This window comes from Microtus pennsylvanicus, chromosome 10 (genome assembly GCF_037038515.1).
Source record: "Microtus pennsylvanicus isolate mMicPen1 chromosome 10, mMicPen1.hap1, whole genome shotgun sequence".
Lineage (NCBI taxonomy): Eukaryota > Metazoa > Chordata > Mammalia > Rodentia > Cricetidae > Microtus > Microtus pennsylvanicus.
Genome location: NC_134588.1, coordinates 103527377 through 103547206, shown reverse-complemented (window position 1 = coordinate 103547206; position 19830 = coordinate 103527377). Strand labels below are relative to the sequence as shown.

Below are 19830 nucleotides of genomic sequence, written 5' to 3'. Positions count from 1 at the left end.
ACTTTAAAAATTAGTATGAAATATAACAGAGGTAATGTACTGTTTTAAATGTTAGTTTTGAATGACATTTCATGAATATGGTGTTATACATGTAAACTAACCTTGAGAAATACTACTAAGAGTGCCATTTTCGGGATTTCTTTAGAGTACTATATACTCTTCTAAAAGTTAGGGGCCTAATAAATATGTATCATAAAATAGAAAATAATCCAAGTATGAAAAGTATAACTTCGTTTTCCATGTGGCTGCTTGTCTCTGTGCAACATGACCGGTACACCATAGACATAATTCTCAGCACCTTTGCTCATAGGTCCTCTTTGCAACCAGGGACACAAAGATGTCACAACTCAACTAGAACTGGCCAATCTTTCAACCAATTCACACAGGACATATAAAGACACACTACATGATATCATCATTTTTTCTGAAAACCCTGTAAATCTGCCATAGCAAGGAAAACCTTTCGCTGAGTGTTACACAATTAAAACCACAATCATACACATTCAGCTTTGTTTTGTTTTTGTCTTTTTGAGATGGTGCCTTTATATCTGGAACTGCAATGTTCTCTCAGCCCTCCAAGCAGCTGAAGCTCCAGGACAGTAACATCATGCCTGGTTATTCTCTTTTACCGGGCACATGCAAGACCATTTGCTCTTGATGAGAAGAACGTAAGAACTGTGCAGGCAATTCTTCCTGTAAGCCCCCCTCGTCAACTTGCACGTTCCTGGTGTTTACAATTACTGAGGTAGATGGTCTGATCCTAAAGAACTGCTTTCACAATTTTTCATGGTAACTAGAGAACACCACTATGAGTGTTTTACTAAAATGTTAAAATCTAAAATCCCCAAAACCAGAAGATATAATGTACTCTTTCATTTTTCAGTTTAAAATTATTTATATAGTTGTACATGTAAACTTAACTTTCAATAAGACAGACTAATTTTTAAACAAGTATTATTGGTGACTTGAAAAATCACTAAAATCATTTTAATAAACCTGCCGTCGATAAGCAGAAGACATGGGTGGGGCTTCCAGGCTGGGCAATCTACACTAGGGAACAGTCATCTGAGAGGAAGACAGACACTCTATCTCTCTAGTTTCCATTCAGGGAAACTCTGCATGTATTTCTTAGAGCAACTACTGCACTATACTGAAGACTGAAAGGGACTGTCACTACTTGATGTCTTACACAACGCAGACAATATTTAGTACAGTTATCTTTAACACTTTGATATGAGATAGACTATTTTAGAATTTTATTTCAGTATATAATTCACAAAAGAGCAAGCAGCCATTAGTTAACAATGCAGAAAAACTGACCTCTTGTTTGGCAGAATCTTTTTTATTTTTCCTAGTTTTTCGAGACAGGGCTTCTCTGTGTAGCCCTGGTTGTCTAGAACTCACTCTGTAGACCAGGCTAGCCTTGAACTCAGAGATCTGCCTAGTTCTGCTTCCTCCCAAGTGCTGGAATTAAAGGTGTGTGCCACCACTGCCCAGCTTGGCAGAATCTTTCTTCTATTTTCTTTAAAACATGGCCAGTGAGACAGCTCAGCAACTAGAAGTGCTTGCCCCACAAGCCTGATGGTCTGCGTCCAGCCTCTGGAACGCGTGGAGGACAGAGAGAAGCAACTCCAGTTGACAGTTGAACTCTGCCCACCACATAAGCTATGGCAGGTCCACACCACACTCACAGACAAACAGACAGCAATAATAATATGAAAAGTCAAGAAGAAAAGTTACAGTTTTGTCACAACAGAAAACTGAAAATATTTTTATTATGAAGTTTTTCAAAATACCTTTTTTCCTGTTCAATCAGTTTAATGCTGTTATGACAAATCTGTAAAAGGTTCAGGACAAACTTTGCTTTTTGTTTCTTTTTAATTACAAAACTAAAAGCGGTTAGAATTTTTTTCTTTTTCTTTTTTCTTATCCCAGCTACAAAATACTCTGGGGGAAGATGCATTATAATTCAAAATATATTGCACAAACAACCAAAAGGTTAATTAAATTAAAATAATTATAAAGAGAAAACTCCATCCTCCCCAAAAATTATTTAGCATTCTCTCCAACCTACCCGCTTCACTGAAGGTTTGAGGTGAGGTGCCCACCACTTACAGCGCCCCCGTCAAGATCCCTTTAAGTCACCAGGGGATGCACCAGCACATAGACTACCAGAATTCAATCTGTGTGGCCCTCACTGAGAACCAGGCTGAAAGTCTTCAGGAAGGAGGTCTTTCCTCAGCAGAGGGCTGAGAAGAAGCAGGCCTGCAGATGGCTGTGAGTACTCACTTCTGCTCAGCACTTCACAGAGCTCATAGCTGGCTTGTGCCCTAGCTATGAGAGTCAAGGTAGGTGGTTGCTTGCAGCAGGTATCCAACCAGGCAACACCCAGAAGGGCCTGAAAGTGGCTCCCTCCCTTCTTGGGAAGGGGAACAAAGACAAGAGCAGACTCTTGCAGTGGCACAGCTGGGCTAAGGACTTGGGTTCATCCGACATGGAAAAGTTCTCCAGTGCTTTTTCAGAACATCTTTTTAAAAGTCGCCGGTGGTGGCTTGAGTGGGAATGGCCCCCATAGGCTCACAGATTTGAATTCTTAGTTTTCAATTGGTGACTGTTGGGGAGGACTAGGAGGTGTGGCCTGTTGAAGAAGGTGTGCTACTGGAGGTGGCCTTTCGGGTTTCGAAAGCCCAGCCAATCCCAGTCTCCTTCTCTGCCTGTAGCCTGTGGATCAGGATGCAAGCTCTCAGCCCCACACCTGCTTGTATGCTGCCTGCCATGATAAAGATGGACTAACGAACCCTCTGAAACTGTAAACCAAGCCCCTAATTAAATATTTTCTTTTATAAGAGTTGTCTTGGTGATGGTGTCTCTTTAAACAATAGGACAATGACTAAGACATCACCTTAAAAATGTGTCAAGAAAAATTTAAGGAGTCTAAAACTTAAGATGAATTAACAATGAGATTTAATAGTTTTGTATTTTTACAAAATATAAATTTGGTAATATAAACTAAGCATCAAGAAACAGAAAAGAGGTCTGATAGAAAAAAATATACCTTTAAGTTCTTAAAAACAACAACAAATCCACCCTAAACCTTAATTTTATACTTTTTACTCAAAAAAAGCTTAAGAATTGAAAATACTCAAAGGGATGACTGTGCATAATACTAACATTTGTGGTTACTTACGTTATCAGAGAACGGTGTGTCTGAGTGAAAATCAACAGAATTTAACTGGCTGACAGATTCGTAAAGATGTAGTAACTTCAGCTGATTGGCACAAAATTGCAGCAGTCCTTCATCCACAGACTCGAGCTCTACAGGAGAGGAAAAACATACTAGATATATGTAGCAGACTCATCAAAAGGCTGTCATAATCTCTTAAATATAATTCCTTAGTGGGTTAAATACTGATATTAACCTATCATAGATTTTGAAAGCATAGATAATTTTCCATTCCAGTAAGTAACAAATCTTAACTTTCAAGTGAAATAACGTTTTCTAATAAGGGGAGAAGAGGTACAGAGCAAAAGCAGGAAATCTTTGAGTGGCACTTTGTGTGTGTGTTTTGTGTGTCTGTGTGTGCACGTGTGTGTGTGTTTGAGATAGGGTTTCTCTATGTAGCCCTGACTATCCTAGAACCCTCTGTAGACCAGGCTGGCCTTGAACTCTGAGATCTGCCTGCCTCTGCCTCCAAGTACTAGGATTAAAGTGCAGCACCACCGCCCAGCCTGTGGCACTTCTATTTAAAAAAACGTGTCAAAACTCAACTTCATCCCAGCACAATGCACTTGCTGTGCTCACCTGAAGATGTACAAGGATGCCTAGCTCTGCTCATTAGCAAGGGGGTCAAAGACAAGGAGGATGCTCGGTTCTGACCAACTAGAGATTATGACGAATGTATCTTTAGGACAGCCTGGCAAAAAGATCTAAAATAGAAGTTCACTAATATCCTCCAATAATTAGGTTTATTTTGTTCATGATTAATGCTGAGGCATAGTTCTGCATAATTTAACTATTTATCACTAATGTAAAACAGATATTCTCTAAAAAGGCAGATTTTGGAAACTTGAATAACTCTTACTTAAGACAGAGTAACAGGAAACACTTATGTTCTCACAGCTATAATAAAACAGCATACAAAACTCTTCAGAATTTTTAGGACTCCCATTTGTCAATCAAACTTGATACTGAGATTTGCTTTTTAATTTTGGTTTTGTTATCTGGCTTATTCTCTACATAATACCCAATCTTTTGTTAACGCTCTCAAGGGATGTGGGACCTTACAAACATGATAACCATTTAAATGAGCTGTTTCCAGTGAAGTGTGAGCTCTAAGAAGGTCACCGTTTACCAAGTTAGCTTTTTGTGTCTACTGAAAACATCAAAATGAAAACAACCTCAAAGTTAGATACTTTATGACCTAAAGGAACTTAATATCAGGCTTTTTAAAAAAATTTTAAGCCATTGTAGCCTGGCTTAAACATGACTAGGCATAAATGTAATCAAATATAAATCTAGTTGTATATGTTTTACTGTTAGGAAAAATTCACAAATAGATGATCTAGATTCATGCTACTGCACACCATAACTTAACTAATACTAGGAATTTTAAGCCATTTTATTTTCAAGCTCAGCTGAGTAGAATATGTAGTTAAAACAATCAGTTTCCAATGTGATTCCTTTCCGACAAGTTGAAACAAACAGAAGCCAGCCCCAAAGCTCAGTCCCCCTAATCCAGTCACAGCCTGTGACTTCTGGAACTCCGTCCTTTGTCCATCAGAGAAAAGGGAGAGCCTCACAGATGCTCTCCACTAACAGAACATCACTTAAAGGATAAATATTCCTGATAATTACCCCAGTCAGAAAATACTCTTTAAGAATGTCCTCAGTAGAAATCTTTCTTTTCCTAGGAGGCAAGGCAAAAGCCAAAGCCAACAAAAGAACCTGTTTGGGTTTTGTTGTTGTTTATAAGACTGGTCTTCTGTGCAACCCTGGCTGGCCTTTGAACTCAGAGACACATTTCCCTCTGTATCCCGAGAGCTGAGATTAAAGACATGCACCATGGTCCTTGGCGCTTGTTTTACACACCATCAGCTCAACACCCTCATCCCAATGGCTTTCACAATGTAATAGCTTCTCATCATTCTTTTAAAATTTTTATATTGTTAATTAATTTAATTCTTTGGCCCACAATTTTATTTTTTTAATATTTAAAACATCACTTTTATTATTTATTTAAGAATTTGATACATGCAAACATGGACAAAAAACTTCCTAAAAACAGTTAATATATTGGGACAGTTCAGTTGAAAATCAAGTGTGAATATGAGATAGGAAATCTTTTCAAGCTCCCAAGTATTAAGCGTATATATGGAGTAAGTACCCTATTTTATATTTACCTGCCTATCCTCCTATCAGTCATCTCTATATTAATATGTGAAAGCATCATATGTCCCACAAAGAAATATACAATCTGAAGTGAAACCATAACAACAGCTATTACCTTGATTTTTTAAAGTGTCCATTAAAGTCTGAGTAACGTTTCTAAGGCAGGAAAATGATAAACGCTCACTGGCCAAAATGCTTTCCAGAGCCTAAGAGAAAAAGAGTGAGTAATTCTGGTGATTATACAGCAACAAACTCGCTTTCATTTTATACACAGACCTAGATCTCTGTAATCCCCAATTCAATGCATACATCTGAAAATTCAAATTACATCAAGGAGTCTGTAAGTAATCTTTTGTCCAGACTGAGAATGAGAGAGGGCAACTGCTGGCTCACACAGTGGCCCCACAACATGGAGAGGACAGCTATGCTCCAACGGAAAGTCTGAACTGGACTCCGCCAGGAATGAATGAGAAGCAGAGGTAAGTGGCATGTCGTTATAAAAGTTGATGACTTCATGACCGCTTCTGCATGTGCAGTGGCACACTGCCATTTCCACCATGGCTAGCTAGATGTAGCACCCACTCTACCCTCCCCACTCAACCCATTCAGATGTTTAAACATCTCCATCCACAGGTTTTTAAATGCCTCATCAAGGAGTCGGGAACAGTTAAAGTTCATACTTATCCTTTTACATTGGCATATTAAATTACACATTAACTAACGAGACACATGGTTTAAAAACCCCAACCCTAAGTTGGCTGTGGTAGGGCATAGGCCTCCAAGCACTTAGAAGGTAGAGGTAGGCCAATACCTGTCCGTTCTGTATAAGCCAGAGCTACATACTAAGACCCTGTCCAAAAATAAATAAGGGAGACTAAAGATAAAGATGAGTCTCAGAGCACAATGACTTCTGTGTTTGAGGGGGTGAAATGGGCGTGAGGCAACCATCCATAGTACAGAACAGACCAGAGCCCAGGGTAGATGCGATCCTCTTCCTCCTGTCAACAAGGCAGGCTGGTGGGCGAGCACACTTTCTCCCCATCACTGGACTCAGTTTCCTAAAGTCTTTACTGGACTCTGCTTTTCCTCTAGTGTTGGAAGGCGACAGAAATCTTGATTTTTTTCCCCTAGCATTTTACATAAGACCTAAGCTTTTGTGTATGACTTGATGGGAGAGAAAGACTCCTTCGGAAGACAATGTGCTCTGCCATCGTCCCAGCTCTGGGATGGACGGTAAGGATGATGGCATCTCAGAGAGAACTCTGGGTACATCTTTCTCTACTTGGTTCACTAACCCCTCTCAGCCATGTTCAATAACTGAGGTGTATGTCCCGAGGAAAACAAAAACCAAAGTGCTCGGTGGAATGGGAAATTAGAGTAAAAAAATCACAAGTGACTTTCTTGCTCTACAATAAAACAAAGAACATTTTTAAATGACTCCAACAGAAATCACTTCTCCCCAGTTTCTTCCACACATGCAGTGAGATAATATTCACACTGGTCTCTGCCCGTGGTCTCTGGCATATCGCTCCTCTCTAATTTATAACAGTAATTTCCTGAGTGACAGGGGCTAGAGGAATCTGTTCTAGAGACTGGTGGTGGCCCCGCCCCTGGAACAGGTGTGCTAAACCCCTATAGACAGAGAAGCTGCAAGAATGTTCTGTTGGAACGTTTAGTGCATGCCCCCAGATTCCTGACACAGAACTCCTGAGACCTTTGTAGCTCCGTGGGAGAGAGCACAAATACCTTCTGCTTTAATGAGGCAGTCTCTGGCAGTCTCACGATGGGGCTAGTTACCACGGCAACCAGCCAGGCGATTAGAGAACTATAATTTTTAGCCCCACTCCTAACCTCTGGGGAGGAGAAGCACTTAAAAATAAGTTGACCAATAATAGACAGTGATACAATCGATCATGCCCAAGTAATGAAACCTCTATAAACTCTTGAAGGATAGAGGTTCTGGAACTTCAAATTATACTAAGGCTTTACAACATGCAGAGACTCCTGGAGGGTACAGGGAGGCCACACCCCCTTCTCCACAAACATTGCCCTGTGCACCTAGCTAGTTATCAGTATTCTTTACAATATCTGTTTTGACATACAAATACAATTCCCTGATTTCTGGGAGTCACCTTAGCAAACAAAGCAAAGGACAGGTCACACATAATTCATAGGAGGTTGGAAGCATAACAACCCACTAGTTGTGACTGCACTTAAAGTGGGGCAAAGTCTTACAGGCCTGAGGCCTTCAGGTCAATAAAGTAAAACTGACCTGAATTTCAACAGCGAGTCTGGCAACATGTGAAAAGCTGAGGCTGTGATGCACAGGACCCGCGAGGAAAAGTGCAGTTAGGAGAAGGAATCTGTCACCTCCTAACAGGGCTGAGGAAATGCACAGCCAGGCAGGCCCACTCTCAGGTGCATGCTCAGGACAGCCCTGCAGTGCGCGTACAGGAAAGACACACAGGGAAAACCATGCAGTGTGGTTTCACTAAGAAACTAGAAGCAACCTCAACGGTTGGTTCTACGGCAGGAGACATGAGCTGCAGCACACACATTAGAAGCTGGCAACTGCAGCTCCCCTCAGCATGGGTCACTCACACAACACACCAGAACAAGTCACAGAACACAGCAGACAACATGTCTCCAACTACGGAAAGCTGAAAACACATCAAGACACTTCGGAGGAGCTGCACGGAAATGGAGTATTAGAAAGAGGAATACAAAGTTCATCAGGGACTGAGAGGGATACTCTTCAGAGTTTGTGTAAGCTTCTATTTCTTAAGGTGGTAGTCGCACATCTGTATTTGTTATTATGCTTCCGTTATTCCAGATTTATGCATGGGTGTGTGTGTATAAAGCACATGGAATCACATATATGTTAAGATTATTTTTTCAAAAAGAGACAACAGACACTCCTACATGGGGGGGGATATGAAAATAAATTTTTCTCAGGATCAAGTGATATATCAGTTTCTCAGAAGGAAATTTCATTTACTATACACACTTACTTGTCTCTTGGTTGCAGGGTACTTAATATCAAGAATCAACTCCTTTATTTCCGTTTCAAATGAATCTATAGTGAGAAAATCAAATTGGAATTTTCAATTTAGTAAAGAAAGATGTTTATGAAAGAAAATGAGCTAATACACTCTCTGCCACTCTAAAGGATTCACTGGATCCTGTAGTGATATTTCATTTGTATTTTAATAAATAAAGCTTGCCTGAAGATCAGAGAGTAAAATAGCCCCACTGGTCAGCCTTACAGACCAGGCAGTGGTGACACACACCTTCGATCCCAGTAGCCATACTAGTTTGTCATAGAAACCAGTAGTGTTGTATGCCTTTAATCCCATCCCTAGAGAGGAATATAAGACGGGAGGAGACAGCTCTCACACACAGTCTCATTCTGAGGATTCCTGGAGGCAGGGTTACCATTTGAGACTGAGGTAGAGGTAAGAGCCTGCGGCTGGCATTTTTTAACCATGCTACATGTTCCCTTGCATTATCATTTTACTGAGAAGTTTTAATCAACCCACTATCAGCAGTTCTTAACCTGTGGGTCATGACCCCTTTGAGGAGTTGCGGCATGACCCTTTCACAGGGGTTGCATATCAGGTATTTACATTACATATCAAAATTACAGTTATGAGGTAGTAATGAAAATAATTTTCTGATTGAGGGTCACCACACATGAGAAGCTGTTTTAAAGGGTTGCAGCATTAGGAAGGTTGAGAGTCACTGTCCTCTCCAAGCACTGAGAGAAGATGTCATGTCCCTCATCTCATCCTGGAAGAGTGCAGACAGCTCAGGACAGTCCAGTGCTTTGCTGCACTCAATGCCGTGACATTATGTTTTTGATCAGAGGCACCTACCAGGCCCGGGTGACTTAGATTTTAGCAGGGCTGCCAGTTTCTTCACCAAGTGCAGGTCCTTGGCTCTTTCACTCTTCTTATCACTAAAATAATAAACACAACTCATTATACAATATGCATTTGTGTTCTTTCTAATCCTGATGCAAGCCAGCTTGGGCTTTTGTGTTGTTGTAGTTGATTTGCTTCCTACTTAACCTCAAAGGGATCATCTAGTGATAAAATAAACCACAAAACACTAACTACAAAACAAGCAAGCAAACACCCCAAGGTAAAGAACTATGCAAGTTATGCACAGGAGTTGCAGCAGACACAAAGCCACTCTTACCTCAGTGCTAAATGGAAAGGCACGTTCACCGTTTTTACACTTGCAGACACCGGGTCAACAAGACAGATCTGGTAAGTCTGAGGCTGCCAACTCTGACTCGTCACGTTGTTTAAGCCCATTATTTTGTAGCCGGGATACAGCAGCCTAAGGCAATCACATACCAGTGGGAGATTATAATCAGCAGACAGCTCTGACTACACCTAAGCTTCATGAACTTCGGGGTATCTGTTGGGCAAATACACACTGATGCCAGAAAGCTGGGAAAGGCAGAACTACCTCAGATGGAGAGGTCTACTTTCTTCAAAGGTTCTAGGAAACTGTACAAACACAATTACTCTGTAGCCCAATGGCAAATAAAGCATGGGCCTTGCTTAGCATCATCACTGGGAAACTGGTGGGTTTTTACTTTGGGGTCTTCACTGATGTGGAAAGTCCTGCATATGTGTTGCTTTTATTGGTTAACAAATAAAGCTGCTTTGGCCTATGGCAGGGCAGAATACAGCCAGGCTGGAAGATATATATATATATAGAGAGAGAGAGTAGGCAGAGTCAAAGAGATGCCATGTAGCTGCCAAAGGAGATAGCCACCCTGAAGGTTTCCAGTAAGTCACAGTCTCATGGTAATATACAAATAAATATAAATGGGTTGATTTAAGATATAAGAGCTAGCTAGGAATATGCCTAAGCTGTTGGCCAAGCAGTGTTGTAATTAATATAGTTTCTGTGTGATTATTTGGGTGTGAGTGGCTGGGAAACGAATGAGCAGTCTCTTTACACTTCACAACATAAGCAAAAGACAAATGGCCAGAGCAGCTTACCTGCAGTGCTTGCCCACGTTGAAAGCTCCCACCCTTGGTCCTTGCTGTGTGTTCCATACTTCCAAAATTCCCCTTCGTGGCGCATAGATCACAAGGAACTGAGCTACTCGACTGGGACCCTGAGTATTTCCAAAGGGGGAAAACTCTCCCTTTTCTGGTACTCGTTCATGGAGGTCCTCTACAATCTGAATCCATCCGATCTGTGCGTCTCGGTACCCTTGTAAACAGAGAAGGGTCGCTAGTCAGTTTACTCATCTGGGCTCAAAAGCAGTTCCTCATGCACTTCTGACTATTTAGGGGGAAGACAAGCCAGAGAAGTATATCATCTTTCTATCATTAGAGATCTTAAACTGAAAAGATAAGAAAATGTAATAACCTCTCACCAAAACATCGAATTTTAATATTTCACCATGTATACTTGCTTCAGATCTCTCTTCTCTTTAAAAAGAAAATATTGCAGATATCACCAAAGCTTCTAGAGTCCATCCCTGCCTTGGCTCCCACTCCCTCCCTTCCCTCTCTTTGAAAGATTTCTTCCCTTAAAACAAAAGATCTGGGAGAGTACTCGTTTGGCCAGCTAAAATATAAGCTGTCCTCCCGCTGCCCAAGCTCCGTGGTGGTACGGAAGATGAAGAGCAGATGGCAGAGCAGCATAAAGAAAATGCTAAGAGATGATGCTGTCTTGTTTGGGGTGATCCTCTTATAACTAACACACTTGGGAAGGACACGTGACTGAAGTGGCTGCAAAATGAGACAACAATGTCAGCAGCAACAGTGGTCTTAGTGGCGAATGGAATGTGGCAGGGACAAGAAGCTGACAATGACAGAACTGAAAGTAGGTGCAGAAGGAAGAGGTTAAATGTTGTGGAATATTAGTTTAAGATGTGTCTCACCCATTTGTTTAATGATGCAAAGATGTGTTGCATGCTTTTCTGCTGCATTTGTTTAGCTCTGTAAAGCTGTGCCACTTTGCCTGCCTAAAACACGTGATGGTCTAATAAAAAGCCGAATGGTCAACAGTGAGGCAGAAGAGAGAAATAGGTGGGGCTGGTGGGCAAAGAGAATAAATACGAGAAATCTAGGTAAAAGTGAGGAGCAAGAAAGGGAGGAGATGAGGATGCCAGGGGTCAGGAACCCAGACAGCCACAGTGTAAAAAGGAAAGAAAGATATACAGAATAATGAAAGGTAAAAAGCCCAGAGGCAAAACTTAAAGATAAACGAGAATATTTAAATTAGAAAAATGGATTAGAAACAAGCCAAGCTAAGGCCCAGCATTCATAAGCAAGAATAAGTCTCTGTATATTTATTTGGGAGGTGGAGGGTGGACTCCCAAAGAGTAAAAATAAAAGAACCAACCATAGTTAAAAGTGCCTATGATGAATTGGAGGTATAGTTCAGTGGGAGCATATGCAGGGTCCTGGGTCCAAAACCTAGCACCACAAACAACAACAAACCCAAACTAACTAACCAGACAAAAGTCACTGCTTTAATTGATGATGTTCCAATTAAGTGTCGGCCAAGTGTTGTTGACCTGACTTGACATTAAAAAGAAAAACCACAGAGTCCTAAATACTGTTACTAACCAAGGTGAAGGAGATAAAGTTGCTCAACTATTGGGGTAAGATTGAGGCAACTTTTCCTCCATAGGGAAGTACCTTTCCACATCCGTATTGCAATTCCTCGAGCAACGTCCAACAAGATAACTCTGCCAAAATCATCTGTGACTGCTGCCAGGGTGTTACAAGGAGACAGGCATATGCTTTCTCCATGGCGTCTAGAATCCGGAAGTCCAAATCTGTCATTAAAAAATAAAAAAAAAAAGAAACCTAAAATCACACTCAGAGTTAGAAATGTAAAATAACAAAATTCACAAATAAAATAGACTATATCTATATCTTTGTGTGTGTGTGTGTGTGGTTTTTTTTGAGACAGGGTTTCTCTGTGTAGCTTTGGAGCCTGCTCTGGAACTCACTCTGTAGACCAAGCCTATCAAGAAGAAATGTGACTTTATAACCTCTTTGTTTAGAGAGTAATGAATGCAAACCTACAAACCTCAAGAAATTGATTTTACTAACAGCTAACTAGTCAGCCTTCTCCAAGTGAAGAACCTCTTTAAAAAGAGGAGCTTGAGTATTACTTTTATAGTGGTATTTTATGTTAGGTAATAAGCAACAATTAAAAAGCCAAAATCAAGCCCTCTTTTCCCAAAAAGAAAGTAACAACAACACACCCACTAGTCACAGATGCACTGCTCTGTTCTAGAGTAAACAAGGAAGAGTTATCCTCTTCAAGGAACTCGTGTTCTGGTTGAAAAAGAATTCCCCATGAGGAGTAATTCTCAGAATTACTGAGTCAGGGAATCAGGAAATCAACTACAGCCCCAAGCGCTGCTTGAAGCACTGGAGAAGAGAACAGGCCGACTTGCCTCACAGCTAAGGGAGTAGCTGGCTCCATCTTGGGCTTCTGTTTCTGGACGGTCTCTTCTTCATGCTTGCTTTTCCAACCAAGCCAACCACTAAGGGGAGGGGAGACAAATAAATCAAATTAACTAGCAGACACTAGTCCAAAGTCTAGGCACAACCAAGGCAGACCCACATCAGAGCAGTTAAGATGCAGCTTCATTACCTGGCAGCACTAAAGAGAGCAGAAGTCAGTTTACTTGCAACTGCGAGCGCGACGTGAGACAACAGCGGCTGAGTGCTTCCCTGCAAGACAGGCATGCGGAGAAAACTGAGAGGGAGCCTGGCTTCTCAAGGAGCCTTACAGAAAAAGGCAAGTGCAAAGTCTCTGTGGAGCAGCTCCTTTTGGAGGCATCAGCCTCGGGAGCAGCAACAAGACTGAGCAAGGCCAGGATTTACAGGTAAATCCGCTAGTGGTCCAAGGTGCTCCACAAGTATTTTGGCCTCAGCAATGCAAACTAACACACTGCCTGAAGCAAGGGCTTCCTGTTGTGTCTGGCTGCTGCTGGCCTAGAACCAACCTTTAGGGTTTCTCCCTTTAAACTGCACTTACGGAAAAGCAAGGAGGCCAATAAGACAATGCACACACAATTAGCTTTCCCCCTTCCTTTTTTTTTTTAAAAAGTAAATATATATTTGTATAAAAGTAAAAAGATAGATCAGTCCACCCAGAGAAGGCTACTTTTTAAGTGACAAGTGCTGCCAAATGTAACAATGAACTTCTCTCTATTTTAAGAACCAATTGTCAAAGCTTATATCAACTGTAACGGGAGCGTGCTCTGTCTCACAGTTCTTCATTTATCCTAATCCCTGGTGGGTGGACATAATTAACAATCTGCAGCTCCATCAATATTTAAACAAAATGTATTATTGGTTTTACCTCAGATTTTTGTTTCTCACACACACATGCATGCACACACACGCACGCAGATAGTGGGGAGCTGAGAACAAGGTCTCACGTAGCCCAGGCTAGCTTCAAACTTGCTATGTAGCAGAGGATGACCTTGAATTTTTGATCTTCTATCTCCGAATTACAGAAGTGCACTACCACGCCTCCTACATGTTGCTAGAGAACAAACTAGGGCTTCAGGCAAGCTAAGCAAGTAGTCTATCAACTGGAGTACACCCCAATGCTTTACTTTGATTTTAAGGGCTTTTCAGTTAATCTAAATAATTTAGAAGAACCTCGAACTGGTGACATGGCACAGTGGGTAAAGTACATGCAGCATAAGCCTCATGACCTGAGTTCAATCCCCAGAATCCACATAGAGAAAGAAGCCAGATGCAGCAGTTTACATCTGTAATCCCCACATTCCCACAGGAAGATGGGAGGGGGAACTGGAAGCTCGTCTCGGCCAGCTACAAGGTAGAGGAGCAAACTTCTAAGCATTGTCCTGAGTCTCACACACACATCACACAAACACATCTATACACAATAATTTCTTTAATTATAAAAAAAAATTAGAAGAAACTTGTGATTAATTTTAGCTTCAGATTAAAAAGCTTAGAATTTTAAACTTCATCTTTCTAAGGTTAAGTTACTATATCTAATTTTTAGGCAAGTTAAAAAATTCAGAGTAGCTGTACTCACGATGGAACTCGTACCTCTAGAGCATAGAAGAAGCCAGTGAAGGGACTGGACCCCACAGTGATATACTGAGACATGGCAGGTGGGCTGTTTTTAATTGTTGCATTAATCCCCCCTATAACGGAAGCAGTCTTCATCTGATCAAAAGGTGACAGAGTCATAATACCTTATAATTAAAAGAAAAAAAGAGACAAGAACCACAGTTGGAATATATTATAATGACTTCACTTGAGTGATTATTTTTACTTCTGTTTTAAATGCTATTGAGTTAGTTTTATTTCAAAACTACAAAATACACATTTGAAAGTGCTGATAAATATTAAAAGCATCAACCTGAATTGCAAGCATGGCTGTTTTTTTTTATCTCCATTACTTTAAAGACCCCTTACAATGACAATGATATTACTATTTTAGTAACTGTTTCAACCTACTTATTTTTTCCTTTATTTATCAAGAAACATTTGGGCTCCTTTCCGTTATCATCCAGCTTAGATCCATGTTCCACGACAGCCCTTCCTACAGGCCCTTATACTAATCTTGCTCCACGCCCTCCAGAGTAAATCCTAACCTCGGAGTGCCTGAGTTTCTGTTCTGGAAAGAAATAGCTGTGGACACACATGAGCCCCATCCCAGCCCCACTGTCCTTGTACTTCCCTAACTCCCAACCCTTTGCTACCCCTATACTCAACACGGCAGACTGTCTGGCACTAATGTCCCCTGCAGACGTGGCTAGCCTGATCTTTGCAACAATACTAACTTGTTCTTCTACCTACACACTTGTACACTGGCAGCTGAATCTAGATGAATGATGTCTTTTGTCACAAGTGTTGGAACTGTGCTTCATGCATAAAGGTGACACCGCTCACTGAGGACCCTCTTCCTCTCCCATCCTTTCCAAAACTGTGAGGCCACTTAAAATTTCATATTCATTGTTTTCATTAAGAATGATGTAAATCTTTTTGTGGCTGAGGAAGCTTTCAACTATAATTCTATATCCTAAACTGAGATTTTCCCATTTGGGTTATAAATCTTGTCATTGCATGTTTTCTTTAAACACAAGTCCTTTCCATACTGTGAAACACACTGGATTTCCTCTGCACATAAATCCCCATAAAGTCAAGCTCGCTAGACCACTTCCACTTCTACCTCAGTACCTATGAGGCCTCCTTGACAGCGTGACATGTGAACAGGGGCCTGCACTGAGTGAGGGGAAAACCACATGGGTAGGTGGTACTGTTCCCAGCAAGGGAGCACCAATTTCAATGTTTTGCAAAGACCCCTGGGTGCTCTGAGGAGCTAGATCGACAAAACTGGATACAGTGAGAGACAGGTTGGGAGACAGGGCCAAGCAGCACCTGGGCAAGTAATGGGCTCTGAGCAACTGGGAGGGACTGAGGAAGAGGGGAGGTGGATGGAAGAACAGTGAGAAAACAGTAGCAAGTGTGGGGCTGGAGAGATGGCTCAGTGGTTAAGAGCATTGCCTGCTCTTCCAAAGGTCCTGAGTTCAATTCCCAGCAACCACATGGTGGCTCACAACCATCTGTAATAAGGTCTGGTGCCCTCTTCTGGCCTGCAGGCATACACACAGATAGAATATTGTATACATAACAAATAAATATTAAAAAAAAAAAGAGTAGCAAGTGTGAGGAAGAAATAAAGAATTTAACACTGGAGGTCAAGTCCAGCCATCTGTGAAAGTGTTCAGAAAAGGAGCTTAAAGAACTGGTCAGCACTGGAGAGGAGAGTGGAGATGCTGTAATTTTATTTCTTGTTATTTTTTGTTACTTTTGACAATAGGAAGTGGACACATTTACTGTGAAACAAACCCACCGTCTGACTTCTGTTCTTCCCTCTTCCCCACAACTGCTCAAGTCAATGGAGAGCTCCAAGCTGCCAAATCCAGTGGTCCACGCTGTCTCCAATGCTGGTGTTTCACAGTACCCCTAAACCATTTGTACCTGCAGTCCCAACTGCCTCTGACCCCATATCACACGCCTACCTGCCTGCTTCATGCTCTCCTAGAATATGCTTTTGCCGGAAGTCAACATGCAAAAACGTAACTCTTGATTTTCCCTCCTTACTTATCTTCCTCACTCTCCTGTCAGTGAACAACCTGCTCCTCCACCCAGCGGCTCACACTACACAGTGAAGACGTCACCTGTGATCCTATCACTTAGGAGGGTGGGCAGGGTGGCTCCTTGGGTCCTCTTCTCTCACTCCTCAAACTCATACCTGGGCAACTGTACAATGCACTTGATATTACTGCTTCTGCTCTAGGTCCACGAGTCTCACAGGCTGGCATTACCAAAAGTACTCCCATGGCTTTGCTCCCTCCTCCACAGCTGTCTCTAAATAGCACTCAAGGGGTACTTTTTGTTTTTATTTGAGAAAGGGCCTCTCTACAGAGTCCTGGCTGTCTCAGAACCCAAAAATTGAGAGTAAGATTCAGCTTCCTTATTTTCAGCTCTGTTCTCTGCACATCTCCAACCTGACTCCCTTTATCACACTCACTTCATCAAGCCATGCCGACCTCCCTTGCTTCTCAAAACCTTTAGGGTCTTTGGGGTCCTCAGAACTATATTGGTACTGTGCCCTCTGTAAGAATGCTCTGACTACAAATGTCCTTTCCTGCAGCTGCTCCTTCTCCCCCTTCCTGTCTCAGCCCAGCTGTGCTCTCTGGAGAGGCCTGTCTTAGCAGTCTGTCTACGTGCATCCTTTACTCTACAGCCGTGACTCTCAGCTTTCCCAACACTGAAACCCTTTAACACAGTTCCTTGTGCTATGGTGACCCCAACCATAAAATTATTTCATTGCTACTTCATAACTGTAATTTTGACACTGTTATGAATCAAAATGTAAATATCTGCTATACAAGCTATTTGATATGCAACCCCTGTGAAGTGGGTCACGACCCACAGGTGGAGAACCACTACTCTAGAGCATAACCCCCTACTGAGTTCTTCCACAAAGCCGACCAGTGTTTTAAAGCACCACAGTTAGTCATTTAGTTGTGTTTACTTCTATCCCAGAATGCAAGCTTTCTTGGGGCAAGGTCTGGACTGCTACCTAGGGAATCATAGGTATTTATTTACTGAACGAGTTAAGACTTTACATAAAGATGTACATAATATAAGCTTATTGTACCTTTTGTTTTTTTATTTGTAGGCTGGGGAGTAAATGAATAGAACAGTGTTTTCTATCCAGTCATTTTCCCCAGCCAGCTTCAATGTTCCAAAGTTTAATTACCAGAGCAGGGAGGAGACCCTGGGCTGAACTCAACACTTTGGGAATTTTATGTTAGTTAGAAATTTTATTTCTCTTAGTGAAAAATTGAAGACACACAAAACTGTTTATCAATAAGGCATCTGTTAGAGTATTCCACACAGGACTGTGTAGACAGAGTCAGCAGGTCTGTGTGCAGGCTTCTGTCAGCCCTCCACACAGCTCCTGCCCTTTCTAGACCAGACTTTCAACAGTTCCTGCTGACTTCTGACTGAATTCAGACAATGGGAGTCCCATGAGGAGACCAGGGAGAGAAGGAGAATGAAGATGGGACTTCTTTTCCCTGGCTCCTTCCCTGAAAGCTGGCTGTGACCCTTGAGAAAAGGTCATCCTGCTCCCCAGGTGCCGATTCTAGTCACTATCTCTAAGTTTGAGGAGGGCTCTCTGCCCTTAACTCTACCAGCTTGCTTGGCACTCACTGTTTCTCCACCATGTTCTGCAACTCACCACAGACCAACACGTGTGTTGGCTAGAGGCTTTGTTCTTTTACTCTCAGAGTAAGTCAAGGTGTTCAATGCTAGAGCTTTCTCTTTCTCCTTCATTCCTACTACAGCTGTCTACTCTTATATGTATCCTTTAATTAGCCTTGTGCTTCTCGACAGTCATGGCTTTTCATCTCTTTATTTCTGCTTTGTTTTCATTTTTCTTCCTTTCTTTCATATGTACGTATGTTGTATTATATTTGTCTGTCTGTCTATCTATGAGTCTCACATAACGCAGTCTGGTCTCAAACTCCCAATCCTGCCTGGAGTCCTGAGATGACAGGTATGCACCAGCCTATCCAGTCTTTGATCTCTATATTCCTGAAAACTAACACAATAAGCCCCCAAATACTGTCATGGGAAGAAATCTGCTTTATATATGTTCTGCTGGTCCAATATAAGATCATTACAAGAATCAGAGTGTCAGTAGATAAATACATCAAAATAGTGAGCGACTACTTGACAACTGCAATATTAATGCCGATGGTGTAATTAAGTCTTTACTAAAACTGCTATGTTAGCCGGGTGGTGGCAGTGCACGCCTTTAATCCCAGCAATCAGGAGCCAGAGGCAGAGGCAGATGGATCTCTGAGTACAAGAGCTAGTTCCAGAATAGCCAGAGCTATACAAAGAAACCCTGCCTTAGAAAAACAAACTAAAACAAAAATCAAAAAACCCTGCTACTTTATCTTAAAGATATAAACCTAGCTGAAAAACTTCCCAGTGTTTCACTAAAGGCAATGGATTTTTTTTCACATAGGAATAAAATGTCAATTCTAATAAATTAGACACGTCAATAAAAAAGTGTAAGAATAAAAATCAAACTAGCGATACTTACCAATACTAGCATGATCAATAATAGTGTCAATATCTTGTAGACCCCATTTCTTATAAGCTAACGGTGGTGGTTGTATGTTCTCATTGCCTGATGCTGCAGCTATCAAAAATAAAAATGAGATATTATAATGCATAATATGATGTTTTATCAAAAAAATCTAATATATAATTTACTGTTCTAAAATGTCCTCTAACAAGAACGTACAGTAATAAAAAGTGCATAAAATGAGATTTATTCCTGCCATGGCAACAGACATAAAAACGCAACTGCTAAAGACCCTGCTGACCCTGGTCCTGAGCGAGCAGTGTCTCTGCCTAAGGCAGACAGACTTGCAGGAGCCTGCAGGCCTTCAGCTGCCAAACAGGAGAAAGAGCTCAATGCCTCTAACACTGCCCGAGTCCTTCCTCTCAGCCTGTTCTGTGAACCTGGGTGCCGAGAGAGGCTTGGGGCACCTATTGATGCCATCTGACCTCTACTCTCTGGCTAATAGGACAGACTTTATCATGGTCTTATTCACAACAAATAAATAGGGATTGTGGTTAAAATAAAAAAAAAAAAAAGGCTGACAATACCAGTAACACACTTGTCTTTTGTTAGTTTTTAAAATAGAATTGTTACCTACAAAATATTGTCATTCTCTTTTGGTAAATATATTAATGGTGACTATGTTTTTAAGCAAAGACTCACATACCACAGTTCATTCTGAATTTGAGATCTTCTCGCCTTGGCCTGCCAATAATGGTGATTGCTTCACCAATCTCAAAATAATGATG

General features: G+C 41.4%; 1 protein-coding gene and 1 non-coding gene across 4 annotated transcripts in view; both read right to left on the bottom strand.

The window, feature by feature from the left end:
* Rab3gap2 (RAB3 GTPase activating non-catalytic protein subunit 2) overlaps positions 1-19830 on the bottom strand; it is an 87562-nt gene that overhangs the window by 26588 nt on the left and 41144 nt on the right. For all 3 annotated transcript variants that reach the window (XM_075989398.1, XM_075989399.1, XM_075989400.1), the window contains 11 exons: positions 19058-19156; positions 14473-14621; positions 13034-13113; positions 12834-12923; positions 12064-12203; positions 10408-10624; positions 9590-9733; positions 9265-9347; positions 8401-8465; positions 5505-5595; positions 3188-3315 (listed from right to left, as the gene is read on the bottom strand). In XM_075989398.1, the coding sequence (XP_075845513.1) occupies positions 3188-3315; positions 5505-5595; positions 8401-8465; positions 9265-9347; positions 9590-9733; positions 10408-10624; positions 12064-12203; positions 12834-12923; positions 13034-13113; positions 14473-14621; positions 19058-19156 (1286 nt within the window). The remainder of the gene's footprint in view (positions 1-3187; positions 3316-5504; positions 5596-8400; positions 8466-9264; positions 9348-9589; positions 9734-10407; positions 10625-12063; positions 12204-12833; positions 12924-13033; positions 13114-14472; positions 14622-19057; positions 19157-19830) is intronic.
* Positions 17613-17744, bottom strand: LOC142859234 (small nucleolar RNA SNORA36 family). Its single transcript, XR_012912149.1, has one exon. It is a non-coding gene; the product is annotated as a small nucleolar RNA SNORA36 family (small nucleolar RNA).